This window comes from Hemiscyllium ocellatum, chromosome 46, assembly GCF_020745735.1.
Source record: "Hemiscyllium ocellatum isolate sHemOce1 chromosome 46, sHemOce1.pat.X.cur, whole genome shotgun sequence".
NCBI classification, from domain to species: Eukaryota; Metazoa; Chordata; class Chondrichthyes; order Orectolobiformes; family Hemiscylliidae; genus Hemiscyllium; species Hemiscyllium ocellatum.
Genome location: NC_083446.1, coordinates 14,526,401 through 14,553,474, shown reverse-complemented (window position 1 = coordinate 14,553,474; position 27,074 = coordinate 14,526,401). Strand labels below are relative to the sequence as shown.

The 27,074-nt window shown below is 44.3% G+C and overlaps 1 protein-coding gene across 1 annotated transcript in view; it reads right to left on the bottom strand.

Moving 5' to 3' along the window:
* The window catches only part of LOC132836210 (zinc finger protein 271-like), a 52,263-nt gene extending 26,658 nt beyond the window's left edge, over positions 1 to 25,605 (bottom strand). Inside the window, exons 1-6 of the mRNA XM_060855539.1 lie at positions 25,286 to 25,605; positions 24,080 to 24,244; positions 23,785 to 23,975; positions 22,901 to 23,019; positions 19,319 to 20,967; positions 17,617 to 17,725 (exon numbers count right to left, since the gene is read on the bottom strand). Of these exons, the coding sequence (XP_060711522.1) occupies positions 17,617 to 17,725; positions 19,319 to 20,967; positions 22,901 to 22,954 (1,812 nt within the window). The 5' untranslated portion in view covers positions 22,955 to 23,019; positions 23,785 to 23,975; positions 24,080 to 24,244; positions 25,286 to 25,605. The remainder of the gene's footprint in view (positions 1 to 17,616; positions 17,726 to 19,318; positions 20,968 to 22,900; positions 23,020 to 23,784; positions 23,976 to 24,079; positions 24,245 to 25,285) is intronic.
* Between the last annotated feature and the right edge of the window lie 1,469 nt (positions 25,606 to 27,074).

Sequence of the window (27,074 nt, the reverse complement as noted above, 5' to 3'; positions counted from 1 at the left end):
GTGACTCATCTTATTTAGCAGTTTTCTGTATGGCACCTTGGCAAATGCCTTCTGGACATGTAAACAGATCATATTCATGGCTCTCCTTTCTCTAACTCACTTCTTATTTCCTCAAAGAATCCAAACAGATTTGTCAGGCATGACTTCCTGTTGACAAAGTGGTGCTGACTCTTCTAAATACTTTGTCATGACATACTACAATGACCTGTATTTAACATAAAGCTTATTTGACTTTTATACAGAATATTAAAGCTTTGCTTTCAGTCCTGAATTTGATGAACAGCAAAGTCCGATCGCTGTTGAGATTTGTGACCTCTGTGCTTCTCAGCAGGGTCGATGAGCAGGTGAATCCCTTCCACTACGTGGAGCAGGTGAATGGTCTGTCTCCCGAATGTGATCTCTCTGCTGTCTCAGCAGGGTAGATGAGTGATCTAACTGTTTTTCTCACATGGAGGAGGTAAATTCTTTCTCTCTGGTGTCAACTCAATGGTGTACTGAGAGTTTGAATGATCACCTGAACCCAGTCCCACAGTGAAAACATCTGATAGGTTTCTCATTGCGTGAACATGTTGATGGGGCATCAGTTCCATAAAACTTTGATAGCTCTTCCCATACACTAGACGTTTGAAAGTTCTCTCCTCAATGTGAGCATGTTGATGATAAAACAGTCCCCAGGAACTTGTATTGCTGCAGTGTGAGCATTTAAAAGGTCTCTCCTTCATGTGAACATGTTGATGGGATACAGTTCCACAGAATTCCTAAAGCACTTTCCACAGTCAGAGCATTTGAATGGTCTCTCCTCAGAGTGAACACGCTGATGACAAGTCAGTCCCCAGGAGCTCGTGTAGCACTTCCCACAGTCTGGGCATGTAAAAGATCTCTCCGCAGTGTGAACTTGCTGGTGTCTCAGCAGGTTGGATGAACGAGTGAATCCCCTCCCACACTCTGAGCAGCTGAACGGTTTCTTCCCAGTGTGAACCTGCTGGTGCTCCATGAGGTCAGATGATCGCCTGAACCCAGTCCCACAGAGAGAGCACCGAAACGCTTTCTCCTCAGAGTGAACACGTTGGTGGGCCATCTGGTCCCCAGACGTTTTATAGTCTGAGCATTTAAAAGGTCTCTCATTAGTATGAGCATGTTGATGGGATGTCAAGTCCTCAGAGGTTTTATAACACTTTCCACAGTCTGAATATGTAAGTGCTCTCTCCCTAATGTGAGCATGTTGATGGGACGTCAAGCCCCTGGATGTTTTAAAGCATTTTCCACAGTCTGGGCATTGAAATGGTCTGTCTGCAGTACGAATGCATTGATGGCATAGCAGACCCCTGAACTTTTACAGCACTTCCTGCAATCCAGGCATTGAAATGGTCTCTCCTCAGTGTGAACGAGCTGGTGTTGCAGCAGGTTAGATGACTGAGTGAATCCCTTCCCACACTGTGCAGGTGAATGGCCTGTTACTGGTGTGACTGTGCCCATAAATTTCCAGCTCAGAAGGGGAAATGCATTCCTCCCCACCATCACCACATCTCCACAGTTTCTCCTCAGTTTCATCTCGGGCTGAAATATTTCCCACTGGTTATGATGTGTTTGGTTCAGCCTCAGATGGTTGCCAGGGAGAGGGATGGAGTCAGTGGCAAGGCAGTGGAGTTTGTGTTGGCGAATGAAGACAAAGGCCTCAGTTTTGCCATGATTTAATTGAAGGAAATTCCTGTTCCACCAAGACTGGATGTCAGAGAAGTCAGGACAAGTGTGTGACCTGGACGGAACCGGGAGGTAATGGTGTTCACATCCTGTTGCTACCGTGCTCCGCCTCGGTGATGGAGGCTGACGGTTTGGAAGATTCTGTCAAAGCTCTGGTCAGCGTATAGGTGTCGAACATCCCTCTCCTTCTGTCCCTATCTTCACACAGACGCCAGAGTCTTGGAAGAGATTCTCTCTCACTCTCTTGTTTTTTGTTTGACATCAACTTCAGAGGACATTAGAAGGCGAAGATTTTCAAACCAACCATCACACCATGATCTGATGGAGTCACCCATTTTATCATAAATGGAACTCGATCAGATTTTAAACATGAAAGGATACAGCTCTGTTCACGCTGGAGAGAACGTGTACACTTGTGTGTGGACAAGACTTCAGCCAATCATCACAGCTCACAAACCACAAATGCAGAATTGGAAAATGTGGTGCTGGAAAAGCCCAGCAGGTCAGGCAACATCTGAAGAGCAGGAGAATCGATGTTTCAGGCATAAGCCCTTCATCAGGAATGACTTATGCCCAAAACGTCAATTCTCCTGCTCCTCTGGTGCTGTTTGACCTGCTGCGCTTTTCCAGCACCACAATTTTCGATTCTGGTTGCCAGCATCTGCAGTCCTTACTTTCACCAAACCACAAATGCAGTCAAACTTGGGAGAAACTGTGGGGATTGTGGAGAGGAATTAATTTCCAGTCATATACAACACCAGCTATGGGGAGAGACCATTTCAGTGCAGGAAGTTCTGTGGGACTGTTGTGCCATCAAACACATATCCCCATCACCACCAAGACTACCACCTCAGTAACATCACCCAACTCCTACTAATCTCTGTGCATCTGCTGCTGAAACTCTCATTGAATGCTTTGTTACCTCTGGACTTAACTATTATAATGCTCTCACTACCATTCTCTCACATTCCCCTCTCTGCACTTGCCTTATTCCTCTGCTTCTGTTAATGAGTGAACTTGAGCTCTGTTTAGTGTTTTATCGTTCCTTCCATTGCCTGTATCCGAATGAAGGTTTATCACTGCCCATTCCCCCAGCCATGTGCTGCTACCTTTATCTTCCCACACAAGCTCTCACAAGGGGAAGGAGTTACAGGTTATTGCTATTCACCCAGTGATGTAATCCAGTGAGGCCATCCAAAACTCTACTGTGCAGGTGAGTATTTGCACCACATCTTGATCACCTACTATCCCATGCTCACGCAGCTAACTTTTAAACTTTTCATCTTTCTAAACCAACCTCTTGTTAGTCTCTTCTGTATCTATCTCTGTAATGTCCTCCAGCCCTCTCAAAGGCAATTAGGGCTGGCCAATAAGTGCTAACTCAGCCAGCACTGCCCAATCCCAAGGACGAATTTTCAAAATGCCTTTCGAGATATCTACATTAGCTCTAGTTCCAACCTCCTGAGCATTTTCAATTTTAACTGTTTGGTGCTCTCAATCTTCAGCTGCCAAGGCCATAAACTGTGAAATTGTTGCACTAAACCTCTCCCTTTCCCAGGCTCAGTTTTGCACTTTAAGATACTCCTTGAAAACTACATATTTGACCAAAAAACATTTTGTCACCTTCCTAATGTCACATTATGTGACGGGGTCAAAAGTTTCTTTCTAATAATCCTGAGGAAATGTTTGGAAGTTTCCATTATGTAAATTGTCATTGATTTGGACTCAACAAACACCTCCTTACCTATTGGCATTGTGGGAGCTACTAAGGGAAGATAATTACCAGCAGCAACGGTCCAGTGATGTTCAGCTGTAAAAGCATCATTTAGAGAGTCAATGGTAGTAACAATAAAATATTTTTGTTCATGTTTTTCCCCTTCCCCCATGCTCCATGCTGTTCAGTGCTGTCAAACGTCGAGGGTTAAAATTGGATCAGGCTGGGAATTGAGCTCAGGAGTGACGATGGGAAATTTACTTGCTCCCATCAGAGTGATGCAAATAGCTCAAAAACATTGTGCTGTCACTAATGTAACTGGTAATGAGGTGCAGTTCAGTGTTGATGTGCTGCTGAATGACTGCACAGCCTCGGTGCTGGGCCCAAAGACATATGAGGCTAACACTGATTAAAGCAACCTGCACGAGTTAAAGCCATCCCTGTCCCTCTGAAAGGAGCAGGGGCTGGAACTCAAGAAGATTCGCTGGGTAGCATGAGGAGTGGAAATGGTGCTACAAGGATGTTGCCAAGGTAGAGAGTTTGAGCTATAGGGAGAGGCTGAAAAGGCTTGGACTATTTTCCCGAGAGTGTCAGAGGTTGAGGGATGACCTTATAGAAGTTTATAAAATCATGAGGGGCATGGATAGGATAAATAGACAAGGTCATAAGCTTAAGGTGAGAGGGGAAATATTTAAAAGGGACATAAGGGAAACCTTTTCATGCAGTAGATGCTGCACGTATGGAATAAGCTGCCAGAGGAACCTGTGGAGGCTGATACAATGAATGGGTAGATAAATCAGAAGGGTTTAGAGGGATGCAGGCAAAATGCTGGCAAATGGGACTAGATTAGGTTAGGATATCTGGTCGGCATGGATGAGCGGATTCAAGGGTCAGCTTCCCTGCTATGACTCTGACCATGGACAGTTACACCCATTATTGGAATCCCTGCCCTCCCCTTCACTGTTTGATCACACAGCATTGCCCTTTGATGTGAAGGGCACTGCTTGTCACTGGCCACTTGGGTATTTCTTTGCTTCCTGGTGGTGGAAATTGAATAAAGATTCGTGCACCTTGTGTCTTTCACTGTGTCTTACACCTGCACACACACAACATGGGTGCAGGGGAATAAATAAGCACTACCGCAGTTAGGTGTGGGGGTAGAGAGAAAAAAAAACAGTGTAAGGCATTCTGTTCATTGTGAGAGCTGGCTCTGATAGAGCTAGATCAGTGTAAAAAAAATACCCATTATTGGAGACAGATTAAGTTCAGCAATGACTGAGAGTTGATCAGGGAGATCAGCAACAAAACAGAGTAATAGTGTTATAGACCAGGCCAGACCCCCTCAAAACAGTGAGGCAAGGAATAGGGAGAGAGTGCAGTTGAACACGTGGCTGCAAGGATGGTGTAGGAGGGAGGGCTTCAGGTATTTGGACAATTGGACTGCATTCTGGGGAAGGTGGGACCTGTACAAACAGGATGGGTTGCACCTGAACCAGAAGGGCACCAATATCCTGGGGGGTAGATTTGCTAGCACTCTTCAGGGGGGTTTAAACTAATTTGGCAGGGGGATGGGATCCGGACTTGTAGTCCAGCAAGTAAGCTAGCTGTTTGTCAGGATGTCCAAGAATGTAGGGAGGCTGTGGAGAAGGTAGCACTGACAGGGAATACTTGCGGACACAGAGATGGGCTCAAGTGCATATACTTCAACGCAAGGAGTATCAGAAATAAGGTGGGTGAACTTAAGGCGTGGATCGGTACCTGGGACTACGATGTTGTGGCCATCACAGAAACGTGGATATATGAGGGACAGGAATGATTGTTGGAGGTTCCTGGTTAGATGTTTCAGTAAGATTAGGGAGGGTGGTAAAAAAGGAGGGGGGGGTGGCATTGCTAATTAGAAATGGTATAACGGCTGCAGAAAGGAAGTTTGAGGGGGATCTGCCTTTGGAGGTAGTATGGGCTGAAGTCAGAAATAGGAAAGGTGCAGTCACCTTGTTGGGTGTTTACTATAGGCCCCCCAATAGCAGCAGAGATGTGGAGAAACAGATTGGGAAACAGATTTTGGAAAGGTGCAGAAGCCACAGGGTCGTAGTCATGGGTGACTTCAACTTCCCAAATATTGATTGGAAGCTCTTTAGATCAAGTAGATTGGATGGGGCGGTGTTTGTGCAGTGTGTCCAGGAAGCTTTTCTAACTCAGTATGTAGACTGTCCAACCAGAGGGGAGGCCATATTGGATTTGGTACTCGGTAATGAACCGGGACAAGTGATGGGCTTGTTGGTGGTGAACATTTTGGTGATGGTGACCACAATTCTGTGACTTTCACCTTGGTTATGGAGAGAGATAGGTGCGCACAACAGGGTAGATTTTAAATTGGGGGAAGGGAAATTACGATGCTGTAAGACAGGATTTGAGGAGCATAAGTTGGGAGCATAGGCTGTCAGGGAAGGATGTGGTGGAAATGTGGAACTTTTTCAAGGAGCAGATACGACGTGTCCTTGATATGTATGTACCTATCAGGCAGGAAAGAAATGGTCTTGTGAGGGAGCCTTGGTTGACGAGGGAGGTTGAATGTCTAGTAAAGAGGAAGAAGGAGGCTTACATAAGGTTGAGGAAACAGGGTTCAGACAGAGCAGTGGAGGGATACAGGATAGCCAGAAGGGACCTGAAGAAAGGGATTAGGAGAGCTAAGAGAGGGCATGAAAAATCTTCAGTGGATAGGATCAAGGATAACCCCAAGGCATTTTATGCGTATGTGAGAAACATGAGAATGATGAGAACGAGGGTAGGTCCGATCAAGGACAGTAGTGGGAGATTGTGTATTGAATGGGAAGAGATAGGAGAGGTCTTGAATGAGTACTTTTCTTCAGTATTTACGAACGAGAGGGACCGTATTGTTGAAGAGGAGAGTGTGAAACGGACTGGTAAGCTAGAAGAGATACTTGTTAGGAAGGAAGATGTGTTGGACATTTTGAACAACTTGAGGATAGACAAGTCCCCCGGGCCTAACGAGATATATCCCAGGATTATGTGGGAAGCAAGAGAGGAAATTGCAGTACTGTTGGCAATGATCTTTTCGTCTTCACTGTCAACGGGGGTGGTACCAGGGGACTGGAGAGTAGTGAATGTTGTGCCCCTGTTCAAAAAAGGGAATAGGGATAACCCCGGGAATTACAGGCCAGTTCGTCTTACTTCTGTGGTAGGCAAAGTAATGGAAAGGGTACTGAGGGATAGGATTTATGAGTATCTGGAAAGACACTGCTTGATTAGGGACAGCCAGCACGGATTTGTGAAGGGTAGGTCTTGCCTTACAAGTCTTATTGAATTCTTTGAGGAGGTGACCAAGCATGTGGATGAGGGTAGAGCAGTGGATGTAGTGTACATGGATTTTAGTAAGGCATTTGATAAGGTTCCCGATGGTAGGCTTATGTGGAAAGTCAGGAGGCATGGGATAGAGGGAAATTTGGCCAATTGGATAGACCGGCTAACCGGTGGAAGTCAGAGAGTGGTGGTAGATGGTAAATATTCAGCCTGGAGACCAGTTACAAGTGGAGTTCCGCAGGGATCAGTTCTGGGTCCTCTGCTATTTGTAATTTTTATTAATGACTTGGATGAGGGAGTCGAAGGGTGGGTCAGTAAATTTGCAGATGATACGAAGATTGGTGGAGTTGTGGACAGTGAGGAGGGCTGTTGTCGGCTGCAAAGGGACTTAGATATGATGCAGAGCTGGGCTGAGGAGTGGCAGATGGAGTTCAACCCTGCTAAGTGTGAGGTTGTCCATTTTGGAAGAACAAAGAAGAATGCGGAATACAGGGTTAACGGTAGGGTTCTTAGTCAGGTGGAGGAGCAGAGGGATCTTGGGGTCTATGTACATAGATCTTTGAAAGTTGCCACTCAGGTGGATAGAGCTTGTAAGAAGGCCTATGGTGTATTAGCGTTCATTAGCAGAGGGATTGAATTCAAGAGTCGTGAAGTGATGTTGCAGCTGTATAGGACTTTGGTTAGGCCACATTTGGAGTACTGTGTGCAGTTCTGGTCGCCTCACTTTAGGAAAGATGTGGAAGCTTTGGAGAGGGTGCAGAGAAGATTTACCAGGATGTTGCCTGGAATGGAGAATAGGTCGTACGAGGATAGGTTGAGAGTTCTCGGCCTTTTCTTGTTGGAACGGCGAAGGATGAGGGGTGACTTGATAGAGGTTTATAAGATGATCAGAGGAATAGATAGAGTGGACAGTCAGAAACTTTTTCCCCGGGTACAACAGAGTGTTACAAGGGGACATAAATTTAAGGTGAAGGGTGGAAGGTATAGGGGAGATGTCAGGGGTGGGTTCTTTACCCAGAGAGTGGTGGGGCATGGAATGCACTGCCCGTGGGAGTGGTAGAGTCAGAATCATTGGCGACCTTTAAGCGGCAATTGGATAGGTACATGGATGGGTGCTTAATCTAGGATAGATGTTTGGCACAACATCGTGGGCCGAAGGGCCTGTTCTGTGCTGTATTGTTCTATGTTCTATGTCTGATGCCACCTTGCTAATGCTCCCTCCAATTCTGAATGGTGTTATGGACCAAGTCAGAGCCCCCTCAAAACATTTCAAGAAAGACCCAGAACCTAAGTTTGTTCCTTGTTTTAAGCAGGTAAAACGCGTATATTTTCCAGTAAGGATGCAACTGGTCAAACCACTTAGTTTTAAACAAAACAGAATTTATTTCAAAATTATCGAATGAAACCCAAACATAAGAGAACAGAATACTGAATAACTTAACCTATCAGAAAATCCAACAGATCATCCCAACTGTTCCATAATGCTGTTCCAAATACTTGAAATAATCTCCTTAAACACCCCTTGGCACAAAAGGAAAAATCAAACATAGGGTCTTACAGGAGAGAGAGAGAGGTGGCAGCATGGAACATCTCCCAAGTAGCTGTTTTGTGGATCAGGAGTCTTAAAACTTCCTGACTGCTTTCAATGAATAGCCAGATTGCCAAAACCAAATCAATCCAGAGAAAAGCTCAACTGGGAGAACTGGTCACTCCACTTTTATTATATTAGCGTTTTTTTTAATGAAAAGTTAAAATCTTTTGCCTGAGGCAGTATCTGTTAGATCTAATCAAATTGGCCCTAAAACATATCCAAGTCAGACGTTTTGGAATCGCTGCTTTTATGACCTCACTGAAAAAGAAGCCAAGGACAACATCACCTTGTTAAAGGAGCAGCATCGTCACACCTTCCCCCTTAAAAAAACATCAATATCCAAAGATGGCTTCATTTTAAAACCCCTTAATCTTAACTTATTAAGACTTCCACATGCATTCTCACGACTTCAGGAAGTGAATTTTTGAACTCCTGTCTAAATTGCAACTTCTTAAGTTTAAACTCCCTCTCCTTCTTACTTTCCACTCTCTCCTTTTCTTCTCTTTCTTTTAGTTCTGCTAAAGCAATTTGTCCTTTTTCCTCTTTCTTCTGCTTTTACTCATAATTCAAACAACTTAATTTCTTATGCCCTTTCCTTGTTAGATTATAGAACATAGAAACCATACAGTTTGGAAACAGCCTATTTGGCCCACCAAGTCTGCACCAACCCTCGAAAGAGCAATCCACTCAGACCCATCCCCATAACCCTGCATTTCCCATGGCTAACACACCCAGCCTGCACATTTCTGGACACCATGGGCAATTTTGCATGGCCAATCCACCTAACCTGAGTATCTTTGGACTGTGGGAATAAACCGGAGCACCCGATGGAAAGGCACACAGACACAGGGAGAACGTGCAAACTCCACACAGACAGTCATCCGAGGGTGGAATCAAACCCAGGTCCCTGGTGCTGTGAGGAAGCAGTGCTAATCACTGAGCCTCTGTTCTGCCCCATGTCTTTTGCCTCTAACTCAAGCTGCTTCATTTTCAGTTGAACCTTTGCCATCTCTAAAGGTTCTGATGGTGTTTTCAGCAAATTTAAATGCTGAGCTGTTGCTGTCATTATCTCTCGTTTCCTCATGGAAGGAGGCTGCTCCAACTCCAGCTCATCTGCCAATTCCAGCAACTTTTCATTGTTCATCTTTTGTAAATCCCCCAAAGTCACTTCTTCCACCCCCAGAAAACTCTTAGTGAGTGAAAGAGCCATTGATATCCATAGCACGGTTCAAACCAACCAAAATCAATACCCAGAACAAAAGACACTCACACCTATCAGGCACTGTCTTTGAGTTCAGCAACCCTAATCCCAGTTTGAAACTATAGGACAAATCCCACAAAGAGCCCCCAGTCTGTTATGGACCAGGCCAGACCCCCTCAAAACAGTTTAAGAAAGTAGCCCAGACCCTAACTTTGCCAGCTGTTTTAAGCAGATGTAGAGTGGATATTCCAGGGGGGATGCAGCTGGCCCAACCACTTAGTTTTAAACAAAGCAGAATTCATTTGCAAGATTACTGAATGAAACACAAACAAAAGAGAACAGAGTACAGAATCACTTAAGTATTTAAGAACCTAACTGATTCTGTCGCAACTTAATGATGCTGTTCCAAATGCCTGGAACAGTCCCCATAAACACTCCCTTGGCAAAAAGGAAAAATCAGACACAGGTTCTTACAGGAGAGAGAGAGAGAGAGAGAGATGGCAGAGAGGTTCAGTATGGAACACCTTCTCCCATGTAGCTGTTTCTTTGACCAGCTTAAACTCTGAACATCCAGACTGCTAAAAACCCCAAACCAAACCAGAGAAAAGCTGAGCCAGGAGAACTGGTCACTCCCCATTCATTGTACAACTGTTTTGTTTTAAACTTAAAAGCCTCTTCAAGCAGATAAATGCAGTGAAAACAGACCCTCTACCTTTATGACCTTTTAAAAAAAAACCAAGATCTACCTAACCTTGCTAAAGGAGCAGCATCACCACAGTGGATGGACATTGATTCAGATCCACAGTTAAGGGGACACACCAGTCCCAGAGCCATGTCAAGTTTCCACAAATAATGGAGAATAGACTAGAAGCTAAATCATATAGGCTACTTGTTCAAAATACAGAAATAGTTTCATTGTCTTCAACTTTAAAATCAAATGGCAGAGTCTGCAGCTTGAAAGAAATCAGAAGCACTGAGGTCAGAGGACACTCTCCCAGTTGAGGAAATACCCAGGAATCAGTGTTACTGAGTCTGCGCGAGATAACATCACCCACACGAACACAGAGTATTTGGGTCTGCACAAACAAGTGATCACCATGAAGGATGTGAAGTTCTCATAGACCGAGGGAGATGTACAGCACAGAAACAGACCCTTCAGTCCAACTTGTCCATGCTGACCAGATATCCTAAATGAATCTAATCCCATTTGACCTGGCCCATATCCCTCCAAATCTTTTCTATTCATATCCCCATCTAGATGCCTTTTAAACTGCAATTGTACCAGTCTCCACCATTTCCTCTGGCAGCTTCCGTACGCGCACCACTATCTGTGTGAAAAAGTTGCCCCTTATGTCCATTTTATATCTTTTCCCTTTAATCCAAACCTATGCTCTCTAGTTCTGGACTCCCCACCTCAGGGAAAAGATCTTTCTATTTATCCTATCCATGGCCCTCATGATTTTATAAACCTCTATAAGATCACCCATCACCCTCCAATGTTCCAGGGAAAACATCCCCAGCCTATTCAGCCTCTCCTGATAGCTCAAATCCTCCAACCCTGGCAACATCCTTATAAAGCTTTTCTGAACCCTTTCAAGTTTCACAACATCCTTTTGATAGGAAGTAGACTAGAATTGCATGCAATATTCCAAAAGTGGCCTAACCAATGTCCTGTACAGCTGCAACATGACCTCCCAACTCCAATACTCAATGGTCTGACCAATAAAGGAAAGCATACCAAATGCCTTCTTCACTATCCTATCTGCCTGCAACTCCACTTTCAAGGAGCAATGAGCCTGCACTCCAAGGTCTATTTGTTCAGTAACACTCCCCAGAACCTTACCATTAAGTGTATAAGTCCTGCTCTGATTTGCTTTCCCAAAATGCAGCACCTCATATTTATCTATGAGGTGCTACACTTCCACTACACTGTCCACTACACTTCCAATTTTGGTGTCATCTGCAAACTCATGAACTATACCCCCTAAGTGCACGTCCAAATCATTTATATAAATGTTGAAAGGCAATGGACCCAGCACCGATCTTTGTGGCACACTACTGGTTACAGGCCTCCAGTCTGAAAAACAATCCTCCACTACCACCCTCTGTCTTCTACCTTTAAGCCAGCTGTGTATCCAAGTGGCTAGTTCTCCCTGTATTCCGTGAGATCTAACCTTGATAACCAGTCTCCCATGAGGTACCTTATCGAATGCCTTACTGAAGCCCATATAGATCAACATCTACCGTTCTGCCCTCATCAGTCCTCTTTGTTACTTCTTCAAAAAACTCAAACAAGTTTCTGAGACATGATTTCCCATGCACAAAGCCATGCTGACTATCCTTAATCAGTCCTTGCCTTTCCAAATACATGTACATCCTGTCCCTCAGGATTCCCTCCAACAACTTGCCCAGCACCGACGTCAGGCTCACTGGTCTGTAGTTCCCTGGCTTTTCTTTACCACCGTTCTTCAATTGCGTCATCACGTTAGCCAACCTCCAGTCTTTTTGCACCTTACCTGTGATGATTGATGATACAAATATCTCAGCAAGGGGCCCAGCAATCACTTCCCTAGCTTTCCACAGAGTTCTGAGATACACCTGATCAGGTTTGGGGGATTTATCCAATTTTATGTGTTTCAACACATTCAGCACCTCCTCCTGTAATATGGACGTGTTTCAAGGTGTCACCATTTATTTCCCAACATCTATTTCCCCCCAGTTTCAGCAGAGAGGTAACACAAGTCCTGACAAACCTATCCCAACAGTCACTGCATCAGAGGTCAGATCAATTTTCCTTTGTGTGAATCGAAGGAAAACGATGAGACCAGATGGAGTACCAGGCTGTGTACTCATGGCACATGCAGATCAACTGGCAGAGGTCCTCTCGGACATCTTCAACCTCTCCCTGCAGTAGGCCACTGTCCCTGCCCGTTTCAAGAGGGCCAATATCATCCTTGTGTCTAAGAAGGCTCATGCAGCATGTCTCAATGACTACTACGCAGTGGCCCTAACTTCAGTGGTCATGAAGTACTTTGAAAGGCTGGTCATGGCATTAATTAACTCCAGCCTCCCCACTACTCTTGACCCACTCCAATGTGCCTATCGGACCAACAGATCCATGTCAGATGCCACATCACTTGCCCTTCTCTCCTCCCTGGAACATCTTGACACCAAGAGCAGCTATGTAAGAATCCTACCCATTGACAAGTCCAGCCTTCAACACTATTATCCCCTCAAGACTGATTTCTAAACTTAGTGATCTTGGACTAAGCCCCACTCTCTGCTACCAGATCCTCAGTTTCCTGACCCACGAGCCACAATCAGTGAAGATTGGGGACAATATTTCACCCTCACTAACACTCAACACCCAGGGATGCGTACTCAGCCCCCTACTGTACTCACTGTATACCCATGACTGCATCACCAAATACCAGACTAATGCCATTTACAAGTTTGCTGATGACACCACCATAGTCGGTCAAATCTCAGATGGCGATGAAACAGACTACAAACAGGAGGTGGAAGACCTGGAAAAATGGTGCACTGAGAACAACCTAGCTCTCAATGCTAGCAAAACCAAGGAACCCATTATTGACTTTTGGTGGGATGTTACTCACACACACACACATTAACAGCACAGAGGTGGAATGAGTGGATAGTGTCAAAGTTCTGGGAGTGGTCATCCACAACATGCTTTCCTGGACTCTTCGTGTGGACACACTGGTTACAAAAGCCCAACAACATCTCTTCTTCCTCAGGCAGCTGAGGAAATTGGGCATGATGGCGAATACCCTCGCCAACTTTTATAGGTGTGCCATCGAGAGCATTCTGTCTGGATGTGTCACTACTTGGTATGGCAACTGTACCATTCAAGATCAGAGACGGTTACAGAGAATGGTGAACTCGGCCCAGACAATCACAAAGGCCAACCTCCCATCTATAGAATCCATCTACCAGGCCCGCTGTCAAGGAAAGGCTGCCAGCATTCTCAAAGATCCATCCCACCCTGGCAATGTTTCCCTACAACCTCTACCATCGGGGAGAAGGTACAGAAGCCTGAACACAAGCACCAGATGGTTTTGTAACAGTTTCTACCCTACTGTTGTTAGAATACTGAATGGACTCACAAACTCTGAACATTCGCCTGTACGGTATTTTTGTTTTTGCCGCTATTTACCTACTATTTACTATCTATACAACTTAACTCTGTGATCTGCCTGTATTGCTTGCAAGACAAAGCTTTTCACTGTGCCTCAGTACAGGTGACAATAAATTCAATTCAATTCTGTTTCCTCCAATTCCTTCTCCACAGTAAACACTGATACAAAATACTTGTTTAGTATCTGCTATCTCCTGCCACTGCACACATGGGCTGTCTTGCTGATCTTTGAGGGGCCCTATTTTGTCCCTAGTTACCCTTTTGTCCTTAATGTATAGATAAAATCCTTTTGGATTCTCCTTAACTATATTTGCCAAAGCTATTTTATGCCCCCTTTTTGCACTCCTGATTTCTCTTTTAAGTACACTCCTAGTGCCTTTATACTATTCTAAGGATTCATTCAATCTCTCCTGTCTATACCTGACATATGCTTCCTTCTTTTTCTGCACCAAAACCTCAATTTCTCTAGTCATCCACCATTCCGTCGACCTACCAGCCTTACCTTCCACCCTAACAGGATATACTGTGTCTGGACTCTCTTATCTAATTTTTGAAGCCTTCCCATTATCCAGCTGTTACCTGCGAACATCTGCCCTCAATCAAAAATTGTTGTCTAATACTGTCAAAATTGGCCTTCTTCAACTTTTAGATCCAGTTTATCCTTTTCCATCACTATTTTAAAACTAAAGTGCTCCTTCACTGACACCTCAGTCACCTGCCCTGCCTTATTTCCCAAGAGTAGGTCAAGTTTTGCATCTTCTATATTATGTACATCCACATACTGAATCAGAAAATCTTATTGTACACACAAAAATTCCTCTCCATCTAAGCCTGTAACACTATGGCAGTTCCAGTTTGTGTTTGGAGAGTTAAAGTCCCTTACCATAACTACTCTATTATTCTTACAGATAACTGAAATCTCCTTAACACATTTCTTTCTCAATTTTCTGTTGACTATTAGGAGGTCTATAATACAATCCCAACAAGGTCATCATCCCTTTCTTATTTCTCAGTTACACCCAAATAACTTCCCTGGATGTATTCCAAGGAATATCCTCCCTAAGTACAGCAGTCATGCTATCCCTTATCAAAAACTCCACCGCCCCCTCCTCTCCTGCCCCCCCCTTTCTTTCTGTGAGGAAATTTAAAAATACATTTCTCAGAATGATTCAAGGAATGAGTGATATTAATTGTAAGGTTGGGTTGGAGAAACTGAAGTTATTCTGCACAGAGCAAAGGAAATTGAGATTAGATTTGACAAAGGTTTTTGGTAGGTTTAGATAAGGTAGATAAAATGCAGCTGATACTAACAGTATTAAGGACACAGATTTAAGATGTTGGGCAAAAGCTACTGGCAAATGTAAGGAAGGAATTTTACGTTATTTTATGTTACTCAATATCTACATTCAAAGGCCAATAATATCCAGTGCTGAATGAATAATGAATGAAGTGGCACACTCAAATCTTGGTATGCTTTTGGTTTGATTTTCCCATCTGCAACTCCTAACACACTGTAAAATAAGTTTACAAATGCCATCTCAATCAGTCCAGGGCAGAAATTCAGAAAAGACAAATATTTTTGTTATGTGGAGTTTGCTGTATGTAAATCCTCTCCTCCTCACTTCCTATAAAAGGAGTTTATATACTCCATCCTTGTTAGTCCAAGGGAAACATTCACAACATTCTCTCCCCTAGCCTAGGACGACTGCACATGTGCCTTGTTGCCCTTTGCCCCTTACAAAGGTGGCAGCCGCTATCCAGAGCCTATTCATAGAATCTGTATAGTGTGGAAACAGGCCCTTCGGCCCAACAAGTCCACACCCACCCTCTGAAGAGTAACCCACCCAGACCCCTACCTTATTACTCTACATTTATCCCCAACTAATGCACCTAACTTACACATCCCTGAATACTGGGGCAACATAGCATGGTCAATTCACTCAACTGCACATCGTTGGATTGTGGGAGGAAACCCACGCAGACACAGGGAGAATGTGTAAACTCAGCACAGACAATCGCCCGTGATTGGGATTGAACTCGGGTCCCTGGTGCTGTGAGGCAGCAGTGCTAACCACTGAGTCACCCTGCCACTCCTATTGTTGAAAGAAAGCCTTGATTCATTCTGTTTTGTGAAACAGGGACAGATAATTTCTTTATATGGGGTCTATCACATCCACAAGTTATTCACGAAGCATTTCCGTTGAACTGCTTGGTCCATTGCCCCCTCCATTCTGCCTCATGTGAAACTGAAGAATACAGGTGCTGACCTTCAGGGTCACGGTCACTGCCCATGCTCTAGACTGTGGTTAGGCAGGGAAAATACTGTGTATGTGCAGTGATAAGCAATTCTGTGCATAGGGGAGATTCACCAGAACTTGGAATTCTGCGTTGTTACCACCATTGTAAATTTTAAATCTATTTGTTGTTCAGTGTACAAGCAATCTTTCTACTTATCTCCCACAAGGACAACTGACATATGTAATACATATTATAGAGAATAAAACATTTCTTTGGGCATCCCAGGGATATAATATCACAAATATATATGGCATCTTTTCCACTTAATGTGTAGCTCAGTCTGAGCAACACATTAAATGGGAAAGATGCACACTCATTCTGGACCATAGGATTGTTTCTTATTAGAGAGAGAGAGAGAGAGAGACAGCTGGTGGTGCTTTAACCTGAGGGACACCACATCTCAGGAGGGGAGACACCTAGATCCATGGTCTGAGCTCAGAACCTTCACCATTGGAAGGCCTTGAGATCAGCGCTGGATTGGGAGCAGAACGTGCAAGATCATTGGTTGAGCTGAGGCTGAGCTAAGCTTTATGCTGGCTTCAATGTAACGTCAATTCGGTGACCTCCCAACCAGAGCTTTGGCCTCTGCTAATGCCCATACCCCTGGCTATAGATGTGCAGTACAGTTGGGGTGATGGTGAAGAGGGTGGAGGAAGGATCGCCTGTCAGTAAGGTGCCACCCCTCAGCAAGAACCTAATACAAGGTGCACCCAGAAGGATAGACAAGCCAGAGACGAGGGAGGGGTAGCCAGCACAGCAGCACAACAACTGATCCAACCTCCATCTGAATAGATGGAGTCAGTGGAGGAGGGGGAAGTGAAAGAAGCAGGGGAATAGATACCAGTAAGAAATAACCTAGAAAGAAAAACACATTAGGTCTCTGAAGTCCCAGAGCAAAATGGCAAGAGGCAGCTGCATGATGGATACATCATGTAGCTCCTCTGATGACGAAGATGTGCAGAGGGACAGAAAAAAGAGGCAGAGTGCCACAGGGGAGAAGGAGAGAAGCACTCCACCCCACCCCCCCCAACCCAGAAATGCCGTTATGACTACAGCAGGTAACCAGGAGGAGTGACACTCTGAATCAGGAGCTGTGCATAACAATCCTTTTGTCAAACTCAGAAATGGACTTTCCTGGCTTCATTCTCACCTTGACGATATCAGAGCAGGGCAACCCATCCCCACAGCCCACGGAGGAACAAGGTAGCTACTTCCAATAGTTCGCCCAAACCATAGGGATTCCCCCAGTAACAAGCTTGCAGCTGAATGGACGTTGGGTAATTCTATGAACTCTTAAAAAGGGTTTTAAAATTCCTAGTATTAATGTGCGTAGCATTAAATCTACTACACAATGTGTCTCTACATTGGCTTATGAGGCCAACATCAAAGCAGACTTCCTGTTTCCGCAGGAGTGTGGGATACTGCACCTCAGAAGCTACAGGAAATAGTCGAATTTATGGACCGTTGGGCTTTTGGTTTGGTCATGGGGAAACAATAGCCACTCCTCTGGTCTGGGTATTCTGTGATGAGGCAACTTCATCATCTCTGAAGTTAAGGAGGTGTTGAATGGGTGCCTCTTCACAGCAGACATTATCTACAGAAACGCTTCCCTGAGACTAATTAACACGTACGCTCCAGTGGTAAAGAGTGAGCTCCCACTGCTGCTGTTGGCATCCAGTCCTGTCATTCTGGCTCGAGACTTCAAATGCATCATTGATATGGATGGACAATCCAGAGGAGCTGACAGGCATTTTGGAGAGGAAAATCAGAGCAGAACCTTTACACTGAATGGTAAGGTCTTGGGGCATGTTGCAAAGCAAAGAGGCCTTGAAGTGCAGGTTTATAGTTCCTTGAAAGTAGCTGGATAGTGAAGAAAGCATTTGGTATGCTTTTCTTTGTTGGACAGAGTGTAGGAGTTGGGAGGTCCTGTTGTGGCTGTATAGGACATTGGTTCAGCCACTTTTGGAATACTATGTGCAATTCTGATCTCCCTCCTGTCGGAAGGATGTTGTGAAACTTGGAAGGGTTCAGAATAGATTTATCAGGATGTTGCCAGGGTTGGAGGAGTTGAGCTAAAGGGAGAGGCGGAACAGGCTGGGATTGTTTTCCCTAGAGCATTGCAGGCTGAGGGGTAACTTTATAGAGGTTTATAAAATCATGAGGCGCATAGATAGGATAAGTAGACAAAGTCTTTTCCCTAAGATGGGGGAGTCCAGAACTAGATGGCATTGGTTTAGGGTAAGAGGGGAAAGATATAAAAGAGACATAAGGGGCAACTTTTTCACACAGAGGGTGATGCATATATGGAATGAGCTGCCAGAGGAAGTGGTGGTGGCTGGTACAATTGTGGCATTTAAAAGGCATCTGGATGGGTATACAAATACGAAGGGTTTAGAGGGATACCGGCCAAGTGCTGTGAAATGGGACTAGATTAGGTTAGGATATCTGGTCAGCATGGACAGGTGGACCGAAGGATCTATTTCCTAACTGTACGTCTCTATGACTCTAAAAACAAAGGAACATGAGACAATGTATAAAAACAAAGGCAGGTTATGAAACCATGGTCATTAAATCTGTTAGGACTGGCACTAGGGAATAGTGATGGAGTGTTGTAAAATCACAGACTGGTTCACTCATGTAGATCAGGGATAGGAACTTCACATCCTCATTGTGATGTGAAAGAAGAGCAGCCTTCGGGGGCACCAAGTTCAAGGACTTTGGAGAGGGCAAGGATATGGAAAACAGGCAGAAGCTTGTTAAGATGGCGTGGTGAAGGATTGATTTTTTTATCTCAGAATGGGTGACATTATTGATTTCAAGGTGAGGGGCACAAAATAGAACAGAATCTTAACAGTATCAGCTAATGTGGAGAACTTGAGTGGTTAGTAGGAATAGAATTCAGAGACTATGAGGTGGGTCTCCTGGACATGATGAGATTAATTAAAGCAGGAGATCAGAGAGAAACTGAAGGAAGATGTGAGTTCAAGGTTCATTCAGGGAGGAACTGTTGGGGCAATTTTACTGTGGATTAGTGGGACGGAGAGGAGCAGCAGAGATAGCTGATCATATTGTTTCAATCTCAGTGGTAAAGAAGCTCCATGAGTACCTCACACTTGTTGGTGAGGATGGAGAAGACGAGGAATTGCTCTTCAAAATGAACTCACTCAGAGCAAATGAGTCAGAGACATTGAAAAGATGCGCCAATCTCCGTTGAATTACAAAGCTGCTTTATTTTATTTTTATCCAAAATATTAACAACTCAAATGGGTTTATTAGCCAATGAACATGGTTTGGTTCTGGATATAACTAACAACAAACTCCAACTCTCATAGTTACGTGTGAACCCGTTGGTGACTCAGCAAGAGGGCTTTCCGAGTGAATCCCTTCCCACACTCAGTACAGGTGAAAGGCCTCTCCCCAGTGTGAATTCGCTGGTGTAGAGTGAGGTGAGATGGCTGCTTGAATGCTGTCCCGCAGTGAGAGCATCTGAACGGTCTCTCTTGAGTGTGAACACGTTGATGGATCATCAGATAGCCAGAACTCTTATAGGACTTTCCACAATCTGGGCATTTAAAAGGTCGCTCCCCAGTGTGAATTCGCTGGTGTACAGTGAGGTGAGAAGAATGTTTGAACCCAATCCCACAGTGAGAGCACCTGAATGGTCTTTCAGAAGTGTGAACACGTTGATGAGACATCAGATCCCCAGATGTTTTATAGCACTTTCCACAGTCTGAGCATTTAAAAGGTCTCTCCTCAGTGTGAACACGTTGATGGGTCATCACTTCCTGAGAACTTTTAAAACATTTCCCGCAGAGTGAACAATTAAAAGGTCTCTCTTCAGTGTGCACCCGCTGGTGTGTCACGAGTTGGGATGATCGAATGAATCCCTTCCCACATATGGAGCAGGTGAACGGCCTCTCCCCAGTATGAATTCGCTGATGGACAGTGAGTTGAGACGATTGCTTGAACCCAGCCCCACAGTGAGAGCACCTGAATGGTTTCTCCTCAGTGTGAACACGTTGATGGGACATTAGGTCCCCAGAACTTTTATAGAACTTCCCACAGTCTGGACATTTAAATGGTCTCTCCCCAGTGTGAATTCGCTGGTGTTCAGTCAGATGATATGACTGTCTAAACCCAGTCCCACAGTGAGTGCACCTGAATGGTCTCTCATCAGTGTGAACACGTCGATGACGCATTAGTTCCCTGGAACTTTTAAAACACTTTCGGCAGTCTGGGCATTGAAAAGGTCTCTCCTCAGTGTGGACTCGATGGTGTATTGTGAGGTGGGATGACCGAGTGAATCCCTTCCCACACACACTGCAGGTGAACGGCCTCTCCCCAGTGTGAATTCTCTGGTGTACAATGACTTCAGATGATGTCTTGAATCCCTTCCCACAGTGAGGGCATCTGAATGGTCTCTCCTCAGTGTGAACACGTTGATGGGACAGCAATTCCCCAGAACATTTATAGCACTTCCCACATTCTGTGCATTTAAAAGGTCTCTCCCCAGTGTGCACCCGCTGGTGGGTCGTGAGGTGGGATGACCGAATGAATCCCTTCCCACACTCAGAGCACATGAATGGCCTGTCCCCGGTGTGACTGTGTCGATGGGTTTCCAGCTCAGTCAGGGATCTGAAACCTTCGTTGCAGCTCCCACATTTCCATGGTCTCTCCTCAGTGTGACTGTGTTGATGAAGTTCCCGCTCAGATTGGTTGCTGAATTCTGTCCCACAGTCTCCACATTTCGATGGCTTCTCCCCACTGCCACTGCACTTGTGCCTGAACAGGCCAGATGATTGGCTGAAGCCTTGTCCACATACAGGACACACGTAGGGACAATTGTGAAGTGTGCTCTTTCCTTTCACATTCAAAATTAAACAACACTCTGACTGAGATAACCTGGAAGCCTCCACCAGATTTGTTTGAGGTGCTGCTGGATCTGTGATCCCTGACTGTAATTTCTCCTCCTCTGGCATCCTCTGAAATGGTTTTAAATCAGGGAAAAAAAAAGGAATGAGAGAACACCCACAAAATCAAGCTGTGACATTGAGCTGAACGAATGTGGTAATTTGTTGGGTCAGAGAAATTTATTGTGAAACCTGCCATCATGTTGTAAAAACATACGTGGTTCATTAGGAAGGCAATCTGCCATCCCAATCTGAACATGCTCAAGAATCTGGCCTCCATAGGATGAAGCAAAGGGAGAAGTGAGAGGAACAGTGACAAAGGAGAGAGATTGTATATATTTACAACTTGCCCAGAATCTCCCAAACTCTCAACCTTCACTATCTAGAAGGACTAAGATTAGAGACCTATGTGGACACTGTAACTTCCGAATTCCTTCCAAATCTCTCAGCCTCCTGACCTGTATGACATCTGACATATAGAAATATCCTCCAATGATGAAAGGAGCTGTCTTCAGTTCCAAACCCCGTACCCTAGTAACCAATACCATCTCTCTTTCCTGCAACTGTGATGCTGAAACAGACTGTCAGAACAATAATGCCATGCTCAACATAAAGTTTTGACATTATATTCATATCATCACCAAGACCACCTCAAAGATATCAACCAACTCCTAGTCTTGCCTCATATGGTTTTGAAACCCTCCTCCACTCTCTTCTTATCTCTAGACTTATGGGCAGCATGGTGGCTCAGTGGGTAGCACTGCTGCCTTACAGGGACCCAGATTTGATTCTACCCTTGGGCAACTGTCTATGTGGAGTTTGCACATTCTCCCCATGTCGGCATGGGTTTCCTCTGGGTGCTCCAGTTTCCTCCCACAGTTCAAAGATGTGCAGGTTAGGTGAGTAGGCCAAGCTAAATTGCCCATAGTGTTCAGGGGTGTTGTAGGTTAGGTGCATTAGTCAGGGGTAAATGTAGAGAAATATGGTAGAGGAATGGGTCTGGGTGGGATACACTTTGGAGGATTGGTGTGGATTTGTTGGACCAAATGGCCTGTTTCCACACTGTAGGGTTTCTATGACTCTGCACTCCTGGCTGGTCTCACACATTCAAGCTTTCAGTAATTTTGAGGTGATCCAAAACTCTACTGCTTACATTCTGTAAATTCTGCACATGCTGGAAATTGAAAAGAGAAAAAACTGGAAATAATTAGCAGGTGAGGTAATAATTGTGTCATAGAGTCATAGAGACGTACAGCATGGAAACAGATCCTCCAGTCCAGCCTGTCCATGCCGACCAGATATTCCAACCCAATCTAGTCCCACCTACCAGCACCCGGCCCATATCCCTCCAAACCCTTCCTATTCGTATAAACCTTCCAAATGCCTCTTAAATGCTGCAATTGTACCAACCACCACCACATCCTCTGGCAGCTCATTCCATACACGTACCACCCTCTGCGTGAAAAGGTTGCCCCTTAGGTCTCTTTTATATCTATCCTCTCTCACCCTAAACCTATGCCCTCTAGTTCTGCACTCCCCAATCCCAGGGAAAAGACTTTGTCTATTTATCCTATCCATGCCCCTCATAATTTTGTAAACCTCTATAAGGTCACCCCTCAGTGGAATAAAAGTAGTGGAGAATTTGACTCTCCGCAGGAGATCAAAAGCAGAAGGGAAATTAACTGCAGTGAAGGATACACAGTTCCTAACAATGAGTAGGTAAATCTGATAAAATTGCTGGGGAATGGGCAGTAGTGGAAACTTCATTTAGACACAATTTGCAGAAACAGGAACAAAACATTAAACGTGGTTAAAGTACACATTATTAGAGGCAGTGGTAGTTAGACAATGGGAGAGAGGTGACTAGGAAAGACAGAGATGTGACAAAGCAATGGATGACATGGATTTGGATCGATAGTAAAGTAGCCACAGCAGTCTCAGAGCCATAGAACAAAAGCACAGTACTGATGCCTTACACTGTAAATGAAAGCTCAACAATTCTAACCTCTGATACAATTTCACTGTCTTCAATTTTAAAATCTCTGGCTGGATCCTGCATCTTGAAAGATATTGGAAACTCCAGAGTCACAGAATAATCTCTCAGTCTTCAAACTTTTTAACACCCTGTAAAAGGATATGAAAAAAGTCATGTTAAGAAAAGACAGAATTTAAGAGGAGACAAACAATTATCTTGGTTTGAGTTTGCAGTGTGCAATTTATCCCCATCTATTCCCTTGCAAGATGAGTTTTTATAACCTATATCCAGGAGATAAACGGACAACATGAGACTTCTGCTTCCTATGTGAGGATAGTCATACACATGCTCAGTCTCAATTAAGATGGTAACTTTCTCTGGGTTTCTCAAAGGTTTTCCTTGATAGAAAATAAAAACATGCCTGGAAATAAGGAGGCATCAATGGTCTGACAAGACTAGAAATTCAAAGAAATTGGTTTGAGTAAAGACATGGTGTAGAAATTAAGAAACCCCGAAGAATACGGACCAACACTGTAGGATTTTAGAATGGTTGATTTGGGTTCTATCTTCCAGAAGTTCACAGGGACACTGAACTAGTTCCCTCATGGAGTCGCCGAGGACCAGGAGTCTAGAAGTAGCGGCCACAATATAGAAATTTAGGTTAGGCTGTTAAGACAGAGATAAGGAGAAATTTCTTCATCCAGAAAGGCAATTTTGCAAGGAAGATTTAACTTATATTTTGATTTCTTTATCCTGAAAAACTATGGGAAGAACATAGGAACAGGGTGCTCAGTTGGATGATCATCCAAGATCACACTGAATGTTGGAGTAGGCTTAAAGGTTGAATGGCCTACACCTGCTCCTACTTCCAATGGTTCTAATTTTCTTCCTTTAAAATTCTCCTGAAAACCTACCTCTTTGACCAAATGTCTGATCGTCTGATTTAATATTTGTGATGGGCCAGGCCAGACTCCCTCAAAACACTTTAAGGTAACCCAGACATTAACTTCTTCTTATTTTAAAGGCAGATGTAAAGTGGATATTCCAGGAGTGTTGCAGCTGGTCAAAACACTCAGCTTTAAGCAAAGCAGAGGTTATTTACGCACTATGGATGAAACACAAACAGAATAAAAGAATTTAAAATAACTTAAATATGTGGAAGTGCAACCAACTTCAAATCATAACTTAATGAAGGAGCTGTTCCAATACCTGCAATATTTCAAAATCTCTTCGCAAATTGGAAATTCAAACTCAGGTTCTTACAGACAGGAGAGATTGCAGAGAGAGCAGTCAGGCAAGAAACATCTGTTGAAGCATGGAACCATTTTCTTCACAGTAACAGCTTCTCTGCTACCAGCAGTTTCTAACTGCCTGCTAAAAAAAAACAAACTAGATAAGTTATCTGAACTGGGAGAACTGGCCACTCCCCTTGCCGTTATTTAAAATAACTATTTCCAGACATATTGGCAACCCTGCCTTTAGGACCCCTCCCGAAAAAAACAAAAACAAAACAACCCTGTTAAAGGACAGCATCGTCAAATATTTCTTCACATGACTCAGTGTCAAACTTTGGCCTTGCAAATTTCTGTGAAATACCTTGGAAAGTTTAATCAAGTTAAAGTAAGTATTAGTAAAAAGTGACAACTGCAGATGCTGGAGATCAGAGTCGAAAAATGTGGTGCTGGAAAAGCACAGCAGTCAGGCAGATCCGCGGAGGAGAAGAATCGATGTTCAGACATTTATGATGAAGGGCTTAAGCCAAAAACATCAATTCTCCTGCTCATCAGATGCTGCCTGACCTACTGTGCTTTTCCAGCACCAGACATTTCAACTATAAATAAGTACTATCAGGCTTGCTCAAAGTCACATCTTTTCATTGCTTGTAATGGCTCTCTCAAAAGGCATTCTTTCAATTACTTGGGCTTCCAATTGCGTCCTGCTCTGACAGGTGGCCCATTATGCCTCTGCCACATCTTGATCAGAGCAAGGCAGAGCATCTAGTTCCCTGTCCCATCCACAGACTAGTTTCATTTGCTTATCCAATTCCATTTGGAAAGCCAAACTGAAATCTACTTCCTCTCTCGTTGATCATTTCATATCTTCACCACTAACTGCACTCCTCACGACAATTTTGGTTCTTGTGCCAATCACACAATAATCCCATTTCAGCCTTTTATTCCCCAATCAATTCTCATAATTCTAATCTGCATGGGGAAAGACTAAAGGCTGAACACACTTCAGGAACTCTTGCCCTATACACTTTACACAACCATTACTCCAGTGTCATAACCTTTGAGGTTTCAGGAGTCATAGTTGACCTGTTTCTCTGTCTGCTGCCAGAGCTGCTGAGTTTCTCATGCATTCTTTGTTTCATCAGTCCAATATAATTTGGTTCCCAATTCTATTAATAACCACCTCTGTCCAATAACCGTGATGGTTATTGTCCCCTCAGTCACGATACGAGAGAGCAATGCGTTGTGTCTCCATTGTGTCTCGAGCATGCGCAGTGGCGGTGCTGACAAGAGGCAAAGACACTGTATTTTCTCATCAGCAGGCGGTGAAGATGCGGGTCCGCGGAAGGAGCGCTGGAGCCGGGGAGGAGGGTGGGCACGGAAACGGTGTGTAAACAGTTATTAGACATCTCAATGCTCCATTAATAACCTGCAAGTCCCATATTTCCGATTCCGTTGCCTTTTCCCGTGAAGAGGTTCAGGTTGACGGCCGCCATCTTGGTTCCGCGGGAGCAGCGCGCATGCGTCACCAACACGGTGACGCAACATCAAGTGGGCGGGAACAAAACAGAAACTGCTGGAAAAGCTCAGCAGGGTCTGGGCAGAGAAATCAGAGTTAACGTTTCAGCTCGAATGGTCTTTCCTCAGGTCTGGCAATATCTGTGGTGACAGAAACAAAATGAACGTTTCGAGTCTGGTAGAGCAGATCTCTAGCATTCAAAAATATTTTGATTTTACTTTTGTATCCTGGCAACAGCTTCACACATTCCCAAGTGCAAGTGATGTTTCTAACCTAGAGTAGTCCATGGTTCCCATTCAATAGGAAAGAGCTGCTCCTCCATCTTTTATTGACACTTCTAATTTTTGTCAAATATGGACAAGGAAGGATAGTTAGAGACTAGATTAGATTACTTACGGTGTGGAAACAGACCCTTCAGCCCAACAAGTCCACACCAATCCCCTGAAGAGCAACCCACCCATACTGATTCCCCTACATTCAGCCCTAACTAATGAACCTAACACTATGGGCAATTTAGCATGGCCAATTCACCTGACCTACACATCTTTGGACTGTGAGAGGAAACCAGAGCACTCGGAGGAAACCCACACAGACACGGGGAGAATGTGCAAACTCCACACAGACAGTTTCCTGAGGCAGGAATTGAACCTGGGTTTCTGGCGCTGTGAGGCAAGCAGTGCTAACTACTTAGTTTTAGACAAAACAGAATTTGTTTGCAAGATTGCTGAATTAAACACAAACAAAAGAGAACAGAATACAGAATAACCCGATATCCCAACCCAATCTATCCTACCTGCCAGCACCGGGCCCATATTCCTCTGAACCCTTCCTATTCATACACCCATTCAAATGCCTCTTAAATGTTGCAATTGTACCAGCCTCCACCACTTCCTCTGGCAGCTCATTCCATACCTGGAACCATCCTCTGCGTGAAAAAGTTGCCCCATAGGTCTCTTTTATATCTTTCCCCTCTCACCCTAAACCTATGCCCTCTCGTTCTGAACTCCCCAATCCCAGGGAAAAGACTTTGCCTACTTACCCTATCCATGCCCCTCAATTTTGTAAACCTCTATAAGGTCACCCCTCAGCCTCCGATGCTCCAGGGAAAACAGCCTCAGCCTGTTCAGCCTCTTGCTATAGCTCAAATCCTCCAACCCTGACAACATCCTTGTAAATCTTTTCTGAACCCTTTCAAGTTTCACAACATCTTTCCAATAGGAAGGAGACCAGAATTGCACACAATATTCCAACAGTGGCCTAACCAATGTCCTGTAAAGTTTATGTTGGTGTGAATGGTGCCTTTTCTTCCATACTCAAAATCTGATGATATTCAGGTTCCAATAAATTGGATGACTCAGTCAGATCCTGATATGATAATTGGTTTGAATTTTCTGACTGTGAATTCTCCCATTTGAATACTGTGTGAAATTGAATTATACCAGAAACAGAAACA